The sequence below is a fragment of the Aotus nancymaae genome, unplaced genomic scaffold (assembly GCF_030222135.1).
Source record: "Aotus nancymaae isolate 86718 unplaced genomic scaffold, 86718_ANA_hifiasm-v0.15.2.pri h1tg000062l, whole genome shotgun sequence".
In the NCBI taxonomy this organism is placed as follows: domain Eukaryota; kingdom Metazoa; phylum Chordata; class Mammalia; order Primates; family Aotidae; genus Aotus; species Aotus nancymaae.
In genome coordinates this window covers 22,755,904-22,770,499 of record NW_026988476.1, presented here as the reverse complement: position 1 = coordinate 22,770,499, position 14,596 = coordinate 22,755,904, and the positions used below count along the sequence as shown (strand labels likewise).

The window sequence follows — 14,596 nt, the reverse complement described above, 5'->3', positions numbered from 1 at the left end:
CTGGGAGGCAGAGGTCGCAGTAAGCCGAGATCATGCCACTGCACTCCAGCCGGCGCGACTCTGTCTCACCAAAAAAAAAAAAAAAAAAAAGTAATCCCAGCTCTTTGGGAGGCTGAGGCAGGAGAATTGCTCTTGAGGAGTTTGAGACCAGTCTGGGCAACATGGTGAAACCTTGTTTCTACTAAAAATAAAAAAATTAGCCTGGCTTGGTGGCTCACCTCTGTAGTTCCTGCTACTCGGGAGGCTGAGGTGGGAGGATCACTTGAGCTCTGGAGTTCGAGGCTGCAGTAAACCGTGATCGCATCATTGCAGGCCAGCCTGGGTGACCCCGGGAGACCCTGTCTGGAAAAAAAGAAAAAATAAAAAGCGGATAGACGAGTCCCAAGGCTGAATGTTAAAAGACCAGGACTCGGGATTAGAGGACCTGGCTCTATCACTACCCAGCTCCAAATCCTTGCTCATGTCATCTCACTTCTGAACTGGTCCTGTTTGCTCCTATTAGAGAGGGTGGCTTCCACCCCCGCTGTCCAGTACGGTGGGGACTAGCAGCCACGTTTGACTATGAAACGGGTCTCGTTCGTGTCAAATACACACTGGATTTCAAAGACAAAAAAGTCAAATATCTTACGAATAACTTGAATATTGATTATATTTTGAAATAGTATTTTGCACATTCGGGGTTAAATAAAAATATTTTAAAAATAAAAAATAAAATGTACCTGTTATTTTTACTATTTTGATGTGGCTACTAAAAATGTAAATGACATTTGCCGCCCAGGTCTAGATGCTCTCTAATATCCCTTTCAGCTTTAAGACTCCTCCAGGAACACGGTGGACACGTAATTCGTACGATTTGATTTCCTCGCATTGAGATACGGAAGGATTGGCCGGGAGTGAGCGGGATGGGGCGGGGCCCCGCAGGAAAACATAGGCCCCTCCGGCTTTCGCTCTCGCTCTGGGAACTGGAAGGACCCTCGACTCCCGCGCGGGGTCTGGGGTTGTGCGCGCGGATCGCATCTCCAGGCGGGGGGCGTCAGGAGGCCGGGGGCGGGCGCGGCAGGCCGGGCGGGGCCGAGCTGGGAAGCGAGTCGGTGCGTCAGCCTCACGCGCCGGGAAGGAACCGGTCCGAGGCCCCGGGCGGCCAGCGCGGGCGCCGCGGCACGTCCGCAGGCTGGGTCGCGAGGTGGCGACCGCTGAGAGGCGGGAGGGCCGAGGCGGGCCTGGGAGGCGGCGCGGAGGTGGGGCGTCCCCGGGGCCGGCCCGCGCGGGCTTCATCTGAGGGCGCACGGCCTGCGACCGAGCGTGCGGACTCCCAGACTTGAAGCGACTAGCGGCTGCCAGAGCGGCTATGGGCCGCGGCTGGGGATTCCTGATTGGCCTCCTGGGCGCCGTGTGGCTGCTCGGCTCTGGCCACGGCGAGCAACAGCCCCCGGAGACCGCGGCACAGAGGTGCTTCTGCCAGGTGAGCAATGGGCGCTTTGGTGCTGCGGGTCCCGGCGCCCTCCGCGGCACGCTGTGTCCCGCACGCCCAGACAGGTGAGCGGCTGGGGATGCGTCTTTGCGTCTCTTCCCGCCGAGAATAAGACTCCGGTGCTGCTGCCTGGTGGCGGGGACTGAGTCTTCAGCTCGCCTGGCTTGGCGTGGACCGGGCCCCCGCGACAGCCTGGACGTCGGCGCGCCCTCCGGTGCCTGGGACCAGGAGAGGGGTGTGGGTGCACGCGGTTGAGTGGATTTATGCATCTTGGTTGATCTCTGTCCGGGGAGAGTGTGCACAGTGTATACACAGCGCACAGCCAGTATTTGCTAGTTTCACAGAACCTAGATCTTTCTAACTTCAAACTTGACCAGGAACTTGTGTACCGAGTGCCTGTGCTGCGTGCATTTCACCAGCCTTTTTGGCTAAGACGTTTGTGGGCTGCTCTCAGATCTCGATGTTAGGCGGAAGAATGGCTGCGTGTGGTTTTTCTGTATAAACCCAACTACCTGATGTCTTTGGGACTGCAGTTGCCCTCAGGTTTCTGGCCCTGTGTGCTCTTTTTTTCGAACGCAATGAGATTCTCTGATCCTGACACCCATTAAGCTGGTATGAATTGGGAGGATGGTCCTTATTCTTCAAGGCACAAGTTTGATTACAGGCGGATTATGATCTTTTCTTTCTGTAAGAGATGTGGTTCCTTGAGCAAAAAATTCAGAGCAACTTACCGATTTCCATTATCCTCAGTATCTGGTATTTCAATGTGATTACTCTTGTCAAAGCCACCTTTTGATTGACTCTGTTGATAAAAATTACTTTTTATACAAAATTAAGGGGTAGGCATCCATGTTATTCCTAAGTGGATTTTGCTATTAATTTATTATCAGAAATAACATTTTATGTGTTTAGGAGCAAGATACCATGTCAAAGGAAAGATGCGTTTAAATATGAAAGGGTTTTCTTTCACTGCTTTACATTCTTGGATTTTGTTGTTTTGCTGAGTGATTTGGGAGTTGAGGTGAGTGTTATCTAGGAAACTAAGGGAAGTTGAAAGAAAATTGCTGCTTCACAAATAGGACATTGAAAAGTTCTTTACCCTCAATGATTGCAAACGACACACAATTACCTAAAAGGAAAAAGGGTCATTTTTTTCTTCTGATACAATGTAACATAGAGATTAAACATTTAAAATATAACATAGAAGTAAATGACCTTAAAATAAAATATTCGGTACAGAAAGAAGATGTCCAATGTAACATTTTCAATTACATTCTGGAGATTTGGATAGTGGAATAAAAAAGTACATGTTGAACTCTTCAACTTTTCCTTTTTTTTTCCTTAATAACCTTTTTGGAGTTCAGCTTAAAATTGGAGAACTTTAAATTCTTTATATTTATTTTCTTTTTCTTTTAACTGGTGATTAAACTTTTTTCCTCTTTCACAGTATCCTCAGATTCAAATGCTTCCTTAACATAAATTTTGTTAAGCCCCTTTCTTTTTCTCTTAGAACAGGGGTAGATATCTATGTTCCTTTTCAGAGTCAACCTTGAAAAATAGTAAATTGGGGGGCCGTGGTAGCTCCAGCCTGTAATCCCAGCACTTTGGGAGGCCGAGGTCAGAGTATCTCTTGAGTCCAGGAGTTCAAGACCAGCATTGGCAACATAGTGAACCATCTGGGTGTGATGGTGTGCGCTTGTGATCTCAGCTACTTGGGAGGCTGAGGTGGGAGGGTGGCTTGAGCCCAGGAGTTCGAGACTAGCCTGGTGACCCTGTCTGTATTAGTCCGAGTTCTCTAGAGGTACAGAACTAAAGGAATATATACATATAAAGGGGAGTTTATTAACTATTAATTTACACCATCACAAGGTCCCATAATGGGCTATCTGCAGGCTGAGGAGCAAGGAGGGCCAGTCTGAGTTCTTAAACTGAAGAACTTGGAGTCTGGTATTTGAGGGCAGGAAGCATCCAGCATGGGAGAAAGATGTAGGCTGGGAGGCTAGGCCAGTCTCACATTTTTCTGCCTGCTTATATTCTAGCCACGCTGGCAACTGATTAGATTGTACCCACCCAGATTCAGAGTGGGTCTGCCTTTCCCAGCCCACTACCTAGTGATTGAGGCTGCAGTGAGCCATGATTGCGCCACTGCGCTCTAGCGTGGGTTGACAGAGCGAGAGTCTGCCTCAAAATAATAATAATAATAAAGTAAATTGAGGATCATATAGTTAAAAAACCAGTTTTAACAGAAATTTAGAATGGTCTACTTATCTCATGATTTGAGGGAGCCTAAGCAAAAATAAAAAAAAATAGATCAAAAAATGGTCTACTTAAACTAAGAACAGAGACTATCAATTCCAGTTCAATAATTGAAACAATATGGCCAGTAATGGAAGGGATGAGGATGAGGGGAGAAGGGAGGAGAGGCGGCAGAGAAAAATAGAGGCAAGCTTATAGACAGATATACACAGAGAAACAGCGTGAGAAGTAAAAGAAAAAAAAATGGAGAAAGAAAAGGGGAGATGAATGGTGCAAATCATTCATTCAACAGACGTAACCACTCTGCACATTGACCAGTGTTTGCGATACAGAAATAACTATGGCATTATCCCTGCCTTGAAGAGCTTACAGTTTAGTGAATAATGTTCATTGGGAATTCATGGGAGGCACAGATCCTAAGCACTTAAAAAATGCGTCAGGAAATACTGCTAGGAACTAAGTCAAAAACTAAATTTTCACGTAATGTTTGGAAATACAAGTTAAAGTCTTCTCTAGTTCTCTTTACAATATCCGGTGAGCTGCACAGTTCTGTTGTTTTGTTAATAGTTTTATCTTTTCTTCCTGTTGGCTGTCCTTACCACATCTGCCTTCGGTTACCACATCCCCACCCATCATCCCCCGTTGCAGGGTGCCTGGCTTATAGTAGGGTTCAGTTCACAGAATGTCAGCTCTGATTTGAGCCAGAGCAGTGACCTTAGAAAGTCATTGATTTAAAATGTATAGAGCTCTACAAGAAATCTGATTAAATTCAATAATTGTATGTTGAAACCTACTGTTAACAATTTTTGGGAGATCAAAAAATGAATTTTAAAAAAAGGTCTGACACTTCCAAGTCATGAGCCTGGTAAATAATTGGTGCTCAACAAGTCCTAGGGAAATTATAAGATGCAAGCACTATGCTACCAGGAATATATTTTAAAAATTATTCTGCTTAGCAAGCCATTTGCATGTTTTCCGGAACTGATCTTTCAAATTGGTTGATAGCTCCAACTGAGTCTTTGAATTCGGTCAGTTGCTACATATGCCTGTTAGTTGACATCAGATCCTACTAAAACCATTTTCGCTCTATGTTTTAAGTTCCTTTAATAATAGTGCTTAAGTGTTAGTTGCTCAAAAGGAGTGATTAATCGCCTTAGACTTGTAAATCTGTATATGTAACCTCATGTAAGAATTGTGTATACAACCTTATATGAGGTTATATATATGGATCATGTAAGGTTGTATATGCAGTCCTTACATATACTTTAAAAATTTTTTATTTTTAATTTTTTTTCACAGGATATTGGCTTTCCTCCACTTTTGGGTGAATAAATTTGTGAATTTTTTTTTCCCTGTATTCCAAAATGTCTATGAAGTTTTTTTTTTTTTTTGAGATGGAGTTTCGTTCTGCTGCCTAAGCTGGAGTGCAATGGCGTGATCTTGGCTCACTGCAACCTCTGCCTCCCAGGTTCAAGGGATTCTCCTGCCTCAGCCTCTCGAGTAGCTGGGATTACAGGTGCACGCCACTATGCCCGGCTTATTTTTTTTTTTTAGTAGAAACAGGGCTTCATCACGTTAGCCAGGCTCATCTTGAACTCCTGACCTCAGGTGATCCACCCGCCTCAGCCTCCCAAAGTGCTGGGATTACGGGTGTGAGCCACCGTGCCCTGTCTATGAAGTTTTAACACACGTATAGTTCACATAAACATCTCCAAAATCAGGACCTACCCTTTCCTTGAATCAAAATAGTTTTTGTAGTAATAGGTATGGGCTTGAAGCAAATAAAGACCTTTCACAGTTTCTTATTTCTTTCTGACAATTATTGCCCCATTATATACCATTAGAGAGAATGAATGTAACAGAACTTTAATCCCAATTAATGGCATACCAGGATGTATTTTAAAGAAATAACCTCAGAATAAATATTGAAGCCCAGATATGGAGGCACTATGGACATCTTTTTCATTTAAATTAATTAGAAATAATTTGGTGAACTCTTACTTGCTTACAATGTTTTATCAATCTTAATATGTCTAGTGCTAGTAACACTCAGGATAGCTTATTTGAGTGCGGTAAATCTCTGTCAGGCTAATGAAAGGGGAGAGTAGCTAAGAGTCCAAAATAAATACTCCAAAAATGGATCTTTTTTAGTTTGGAGTGCATTTAGCAGATTTAACCTGTCAAGTGTCTTGTTAGGTCAGTTGAAACGATGGTTTTAGGTGTTAGCACCAGTGGCTGGGCCATGGGAGAAACACTTGCTAATATGCTGAGTGGTGGGTGGAAAGAAGCCCAGGATTAAAACTTAGTCAGAGGGATCTTTGAAACAAGTTTTACTGGAGAGGTGTCCACTGACTCTCAGTGTGCACTGCATTCCAGGCTTTTTGAATAAACTATGTGTAAGAAATATTTTCCTGATGGTTGCCAGTCATTTGACAATAATTTAAAAGTTTTAGCAAGGCTAAGACTTTAAAGCCAAAATGACCTGTAGCGTTCTATGTCCTTAGAATGGTGCCTACCACCTGGTGTGGAATCTTTGGTATTTCTGTGCTTCTATTGACAGACTTGTCCCAGTGTGCTGCTGTCAACAGATGAGTACTTTTCATGCTCCTTTTTATAGTCATAAAACCCAATAAAATTAAATACACCTAAAGTTCTTTGCCAAATAAAGCACACTTTGAGCACATAGATTTATTTATGTATCTCCCTCCACCTTTATTGAGGTATAATTGACACATAAAAATTGCATATATTTAAGGTGTATACCACATAATGTTTTGATATATAAGGTCCTTGACCTTTTTTTTTTTTTTTTGATATGGAGTCTCACTCCAGATTGGAGTGCAGTGGCGTGATCTCTGCTCACTAAAACCTTTGCCTCCTGGGTTCAAGCGATTCTTCTGCCTCAGCCTCCCAAGTAGCTGGGACTACAGGCGCCCACCACCTTGCCCTCTTGGTCAGGCTGTTTCAAATTCCTGACCTCAGGTGATCTGTGTGCCTTGGCCTCCCAAGGTGCTGGGATTATAGACATAAGCCACCATGCCTGGCTCTTGCCCATTTTTTAATTGGGTTATTTTTTGTTGTTGTTGTTGAGTTGTATGAGTGCCTTTTATATTTTGGATATTAACATCTTGTCAGACAGATGGTCTGCAAATATTTTCTCCCATTCTGTAGGTTGTCTTTTCATTTTGTTGCTTGTTTCTTTGTTGCACAGAAACATTTTAGTTGCATGTAGTCCCACTTACTTATTTTTGCTTTTGTTGCTGGTGTTTTTGGTGTCACATAAATCATTGCCAAGACTAATGTCATGGAGCTTTTCTCCTATGTTTTCTTCTAAAAGTCCTGCTGTTTCAGGTCTTATATTTAAGTCTTTAATCAGCTTTGAGTTGGTTTTTGTGTATGTTGTAAGATAAAGATCCAATTTCATTTTTTTTGCACATGGATATCTAGTTTTCCCACCACCATTTATTGATGAGACTGTCTTTTCCCATTGCATGGTCTTGGTGTCTTTGTCAAAGATTAGTTGGCCAGATATGTGTGGGTTTATTTCTGGGCTACCTATTGTTTTCCATTGATCTATGTATGTGTTTCTCTGCTGATACAACACTGTTGTGATACTGTAGCTTTGTGATACAATTTAAAATTACAAAGTATGCTGCTTCCACATTTGTTCTTCTTGCAAAATTGCTTTAGCTACTTGGGATCTTTTGCAGTTCCATACAAATTTTATAATTTTTTTTTCTATTTTTGTGAAAAATGCCATTGGAGTTTTGATAGAAATTGCATTGAATCTGTAGAACACTTTGGGTAGTATGGACATTTTAACAATATTAATTCTTCTGATTTAGGAACATGGGCTATCTTTCCATTTATTTGTGTAATCTTCAGTTTTTTATCATTGCTCTTTAGTTTTCAGCACTCTAACCTTTCCTCTCCTTGTTAAATGTATTCCTAAGTATTTTATTCTTTTTGATTCTGTTGTAAATATAACTTTCTTAGTTTTTTTGGATAGTTCAGTTTCGGATAGTTCATTCTAGTGTATAGAAACACAATTGATTTTTGTATGCTGCTTTTGTATCTTACAATTTTACTAAATTTATTAGTTTAATGGTTTTCTGGTGGAGTCTTTAGGATTTTCTATATATAAGATCATATCATCTGCAAACAGACAATTTTACTTCTATTTATATTTATATTTATTTATTTATTTTTTGAGATGGAGTTCGCTCTTGTTGCCCAGGCTGGAGTGCAATGGCATGATCCCGGTTAACCGAAACCTCTGCCTCCTGGGTTCAAGTGATTCTCCTGCCTCAGCCTCCTGAGTAGCTGAGATTACAGGTATATGCCATCACGCCCAGCTAATTTTTATATTTTTAGTAGAGACAGGGTTTCTCCATGTTGGTCAGGCTGGTCTCAAGCTCCCGACCTCAGGTGATCTGCCCACCTTGGCCTCCCAAAGTGCTGGGATTATAGGCGGGAGCCACCTCGCCTGGCCGCTTCTTTATTTTTTATTTGGATACCTTTTATTTCTTCATCTTTCCTAATTCACACTTTGAGCATGTTTAAAAGGTATTTCATAAAAAAAGAGGTGGTAGTGAGCCGAGATCGCACCATTGCACTCCAACCTGGGAAACAAGAGTGAAACTCCATCTCAAAAAAAAAAAAAGTATATGAGGAATTAATTTTTTTTTTTTTTGGAGATAGAGTCTCGCTCTGTCGCCCAGTCTGGGAGTGCAGTGGCATGATCTCACTCATTGCAACCTTCGACTCCCAGGTTCAAGCAGTTCTCCTGCCTAGCCTCCCAAGTAGCTGGGACTATAGGCGCATGCCACCACACCCTGCTAATTTTTTGTATTTTTAGTAGAGATGGGGTTTCACTGTGTTAGCCAGGATGGTCTCCATCTCTTGACCTTGTAATCCGCCTGTGTAGGCCTCAGCCACTGCACCTGGCCGAGGAATATACTCTTATAGTGCTTTGAGTGGAAAAATGATAATGTATGATAAGACTAGAATATATGGCTACACAAAAAAACTTTAGAAAGTGTGTTTTTTTTTTTTTTTGTCTTTCATTGCAAATTAAAGGATACTTCTAACATGAGAATAGTGAACAAGCAGTACAAGGTAATTTTCTTTTATCCTGCCTTTTGCGTTTGGTCAAATCAAAGAGTCATCACAGAAAGTGATTGAGGCTCGCTCCACAGCTAACTGTTGGTTATTTAGTTCTTTGTTCCATTGGGGCTACATTTGTCAAATTTTTGGGAAATGTTAGCTGCATATTTGGCTGTATTTTTCTTATTCATTATGAAAATGCCATGTGCTGCTTTGGGGAATAATAAATGCTTCCCTTTCATTGGAAGCATTTAAGCAGAAGTAGGGTAATAATAATGATTAACATGTACTGACAATTTACTTTGTACTATTTACCTTGGTATCAAATCTTTGAGATGAAAACTATTACTATTTTCTCTTAAGATGAGAAACCAAGGCCTAGGGAGGTTAAATAACCGAGGTAAAGTGAAAAACTAATGACTGGCAAAGATGGGATTCAAACCTAAGGAGGCCTGATGTTAGAACGAACATACATGCTAACTTGTTACATACTACCTATTTCTTGAGGGATGTGAATGGAGGGACTTGCTGTTTGGCTTGGGAGGTTGTAACAGAAAGCCTTCCAAGGCTCTCTACCTCTTAAAAGACTAGGATTTTTTTTTTTTTTTTTTTGGCAGTGTTTTACTCTGCCATCCAGGCTGGAGTACATTGGCATGTTTATGGCTCCCTGCAGCCTCGACCTCCCTGGCTCAAGCAGTTCTCCCACCTTAGCCTCCTAATTGGCTGGAACTACAGACATGCACCACAATGCCTTGATAATTACATTATTTTTTTTTGTAGAGACGGGGCCTCACTGTGTTGCCCAGGCTAGTCTTGAACTCCTGGGCTCAAGCAATCCTCCTGCCTTTGCCTCTCAAAGTGCTGGGATTACAGGTGTGAGCCACCAAAAGGCTAAAATTTTAGAGTGGTCCATGTTATGTGTCAGGCCTACCTTGGTCCTCCTATTTACCATCCCTCAAATAGGGCCTTCTTATTGCTGCGTTAGATTGGCCCTCTACCAAAAGCTTAGAGCATTAGAGCAGTGAGCCTCAAACGTTAGGATACTAACCTTTAAAAAACATAAACATTTAAAAAAATTCAGATTCCTATGGTAGGTCAGAGTTCTATTTCACTTTGGGATATAGCGTAGTAGTGACTTTCTCCCTTACCTAATTGTTCCATGTAGTTTTTATTTATGCAGCCTTAGCACATTCTCAAACAGCGTCCAGTCCTCCTTGTTACAGGTTGGTACCTATCTTTGGTCTTAATTGAGGTAATAGGATTTTGCTTTGTTTCCAGGATCCTGTTCTGTGTCTATTAACTGTATTTCACATTAGCCCTTTCCTGAGGCTCAATCTTTTTTTTTTGAGACAGGATCTCATTCCCATTGCCCAGGCTGGAGTGCAGTGGTACAATCTCGGCTCACCTCAGCCTTGGCTTCCCAGGCTCAAGCCATCCTCCCACCTCAGCCTCCTAAGCAGCTGGGACTGCAGGTGTATGCCACCATGCCTGGCTAATTTTTTTTGTATTTTTAGTAGAGACAGGGTTTTGCCATGTTGTTCAGGCTGGTCTGAAACCTGGACTCAAGAAATCTGCCCACTTTGGCCTCCCAGAGCACTGGGATTACAGGCATGAGCCACTGTGCCTGGCTGAGACTCTATTCTAGTAACATGCTTTGTTCTCTAATTTCTAGAACTGGTCCTGCCACCATCTTCACCAGATTCCCTCCCAGGGATCAGGTTGGCAGGCTTATCTGAGCTGTTAGATGGCATGGATTTCCGAGAATCTTCCTGTCTTTCCTTTACTGAGCTGTCTTCATCCATTGAATCTCCTGCCCTGCTACCTGTGGTTGAGAATACCTCCTAACTCCATATTTCAGGAAGGGGCAAAACATTTTAAAATCTACCATTTATCCTGCCTTCTTTCCCTTTGAGGTCTCTTGGCTGTATGCCACCTCTGCTCCAGAGGATTTTTGCATTACTTTCTGGTTTGGGGCTTCTTAGAGCTTCCTTTGTAATTAGGATAGAGATAGGAAGAATGTTGTATGCAAAAGGTCGTTTACCTTTGCTGCTTGCTTTACTTGCTGTGTGTTTCTGCCTCCTGTGCTTGTGTACTCTGGGGCACTGAGCACACCATAGGTGACATGGTGCTAGATATGTTTAATGAGACAGTGTGGTGCTGGTCTTCAGTGATGAGTGATAATAGACAACATTCATTCATTCACCTACCTTTTCCACAAATAATAACAATAATAATTTTTTAGTGGCAGGATCTTACTTTGTCGTGGAGGTTGGAGTGCAGTGCGGTGGTGCAATCTCGGCTCACTGCAACCTTTGCCTTTTGGGTTCAAGTGATTCTCCTGCTTCAGCCGCCCCAGTAGCTGAGACTACAGGCGCAGGCCACCATGCCCGGCTAATTTTTGTATTTCTGGTAGAAATGGGGTTTCACTATGTTGGTAAGGCTGGTCTCCAACTCCTAACCTCAAGTGATCCTCCTGCCTTGGCCTCCAGAGTGCTGGGATTACAGGCCACAAATAATTATTGAGCATCAGTAATTAGTGTGCTTTCTGGAAGTATATAATTTTTCTCTCAAGGATTTTATATCCTAGTGAGCAGGAGCAAAATAGATAAATTTACTGCTGTGAGGTATGGTAATACTTAGATAATAGTGTGTGAAGTGTCCTGGGAGCAGCTGGGAGAGGCAGATAACCCAGCCGGTGGTAAGAGTAGCAGAAGGACAGCTTCCTGAAAAAGGTAATACTGAGCTAAGTCTTGAGGATATATTTTTACCTTAAAAATGAATTTCTCCGGGGGAAAAATGGATGGCTTGAAACTTGCTCTCAAGTTTTTCATGTGTTTTTTTTTGTAACTTATTGTCTCTACTTTGCAGATATCCCTTTGGCCTTTGCAGTCTCTGTATCTGTCATTCTTTACATAATAATTTGTATCAAAGGGGAGAAACAGCTATTTTTTGTCCCTAGAAGTTCTGCTCTTAAGGTTCAAAATAAAGTTTGAAAAATCAAATCTTTTAGGTTAGAAGTACTTTGTGTTGTTGGTATCCAAAATTAGGACTCTGAGATTCTTGTGTATTCAGAGAATTTTTAGTAGGAAAAAGAACAAATTTGCATATGAAATGAAAATAGTTATTACATGACAAAATGTGTAGATCAGATTTCTAGAAACTGAATTAGTCCAAAACAAATAAGAGTAGGAAAAGCAGTAAAAAAAGTTTCTCTTGAATATTGCTGTTATCATCCAATGTATTCTTATTTCTTTTAGGTGAAAAATTTCCATTACTGTTTTGCTGTATTCTCAAATTAAAAGAAAGTTTAGGATTTTATGGTATTCTAAAATACTGAATCTTAATTCAGTATTTCAATAGAATATTACTTATTTGCTTCCATATTAGTAGATTTTAAAATTATTTATTTCTAGGCAATAGATCTTCCTAAAATATAATCTAAAGTAGTTTAAAATGCAATTATCTAGACTAAAATAAAGATCTCTTTTCTGCAGCATGCTATATTTAAAAATTTTTTTCTAGGTTGTTTTGTTTGTTTTTGGAATCATGATATATTTGTTTCTTAAAGCAATCTTTAATTAATTCTGTTAGGTGTCTTCTAGCCCAAATAAACATCTAAGAATTTTAGTTTAGTTTGGCAAGGAACACTGGTGAAAAAAAGAAAAAACAATCTAGTTTCATAACTGATAATTTTATCATCATTACCCTTGTGTCCTAGGATATGTGTATTTAATAGCTTGATTTAGTAAATATCATTAAGACATTAGCTTTAAAAATGTGAAGATCAGGATTGACTTTGAGGTCAGTTTGCTGTTTCAGTGTTAGTAATGATAAGTAATTTCTAAGCACCATTCCAAACCTTTAGGAAATTGTTATAGCCCAGCATTTGAGGGTTATTAGATCCTTACTAAAAACTAAGGATGGGAATGCAGCTGTGCTTCAGGAAAGACAGTGAAAGTGGGAGCTGGAAACGCCTCAGGCCTCCAAGTAGCATATACTGTCTCTCGATCTCCTACCTCTGCTTCTTTGTGTATCTTTTTCTACCCTTGCCCCCAACCCGAGAATTCCAAGGACAATCAAGCTTTGTGTATCTTTTAAAACCTTTACTCTCGGGCCGGGCGCGGTGGCTCACGCCTGTAATCCCAGCACTTTGGGAGGCTGAGGAGGGTGGATCACGAGGTCAAGAGATCGAGACTATCCTGGTCAACATGGTGAAACCTCGTCTCTACTAAAAATACAAAAAATTAGTTGGGCATGGTGGCGCATGCCTGTAATCCCAGCTACTCAGGAGACTGAGGCAGGAGAATTGCTTGAACCCAGGAGGCGGAGGTTGCGGTGAGCCGAGATCGCGCCATTGCACTCCAGACTGGGTAACAAGAGCGAGACTCCGTCTCAAAAAAAAACAAACAAACAAAAAAAAAAACACCTTTACTCTCTGCCAACTGGCTCATGTGCTCCTCAGTTCACATTATGGAGTATTCGTTTACTGGTCTAGCCACAGGGACATCTTTTCTTGTTAGTCTCAATTGTTGTTTCCCGGAGAGGCGATCATGACTGGGTTTGAGTTAGATGCCTACCCTTAGTCAGGTCAACTTTGGCCTGGAGGGCAGAGTTACAAAATAAATGATTGCCAGGGAACCACTCTGTGTGTGTGTGTGTGTGTGTGTGTGTGTGTGTGTGTGTGTGTCTGTGTGTGTGTGTGTGTGTGTGCGTGTGCTTGCATGTGAACACACGTGTCATGAGCTCTGCATACCCTACAGAAGTATTCACTGTATTCCTCTTGGTATATAGCAAGAGCAGCAGTATTACTAGATTATTGTCATACCCCATCTCAAGAAATTATGTGGGAGGAGGGAGGATAAGGATTGGTTGAGTAGGGGCTGTTTCATAACAATCATGTGAGGAAAAAGAATCCTGTTGCATCTAGGGCGTTTCCATTTAATCTTTCATTTTCTTTGTAACAGGTTAGTGGTTACTTGGATGATTGTACCTGTGATGTTGAAACCATTGATAGATTTAATAACTACAGGCTTTTCCCAAGACTACAAAAACTTCTTGAAAGCGACTACTTTAGATATTACAAGGTATTTTTAATTTTAACTTTTTATATAAGAATAAAGTTTAAGCGGATAGTTACATTTTCTTAAGAATTACTGAGCTTCAAAATTGTGGTTATTATTTAAAATTGATATAGGCTTTATTAAGAAAATTCAGTTCATAAGAGTGTACCATGTGATTCTGAAACCATCCACTGGATAATTTTAATAACTGAATTTTACACTCCAAAGTTAGAACCTCATTGATTAAATTGAAGTTAGGACAGAAATTATTATATATTCTTATCAAGATTGTGAGGTCATAATTTTCTAAAACATCAGATTGGCTCCAATTAATTAAAATAATTAAATGTTTTTTAGTAGAATCATGACTTTATTTTGACCTATATTGTTTTAACAAATCACTTGTGCTATTTTATCTTGAGATATTTACTAGAAGAGTTTAGAAAACCTGATCATTGGAGTATTTAGTTGCAGTCAGAATTTAAAATTGTCTATTTTCTACCTGTTAACTCTTTCTTGTTTGAAAAGAATAGGAGTTGAGCTACTTTGGCTCCTAGTTGCCATCTGTTCAGGGTCATTTAGTGGCAGTCTGTGTCTTTTTTTTTTTTTTTTCAGACAGAGTCTCGCTTCGTCACCCAGGCTGTAGTGCAGTGGTGTGATCTCAACTCGCTGCAACTTCTGTTTCCTGGGTTCAGGCAATTCT

The 14,596-nt window shown here is 41.1% G+C and overlaps 1 protein-coding gene across 2 annotated transcripts in view; it reads left to right on the top strand.

Annotated features, from left to right (window-relative positions):
* Window positions 1-1,305: 1,305 nt before the first annotated feature.
* The window catches only part of ERO1A (endoplasmic reticulum oxidoreductase 1 alpha), a 57,941-nt gene continuing 44,650 nt past the window's right edge, over window positions 1,306-14,596 (top strand). For both annotated transcript variants that reach the window (XM_064365873.1, XM_064365872.1), the window contains exons 1-2: window positions 1,306-1,462; window positions 13,798-13,917. In XM_064365873.1, the coding sequence (XP_064221943.1) occupies window positions 1,349-1,462; window positions 13,798-13,917 (234 nt within the window). In that variant the 5' untranslated portion in view covers window positions 1,306-1,348. The remainder of the gene's footprint in view (window positions 1,463-13,797; window positions 13,918-14,596) is intronic.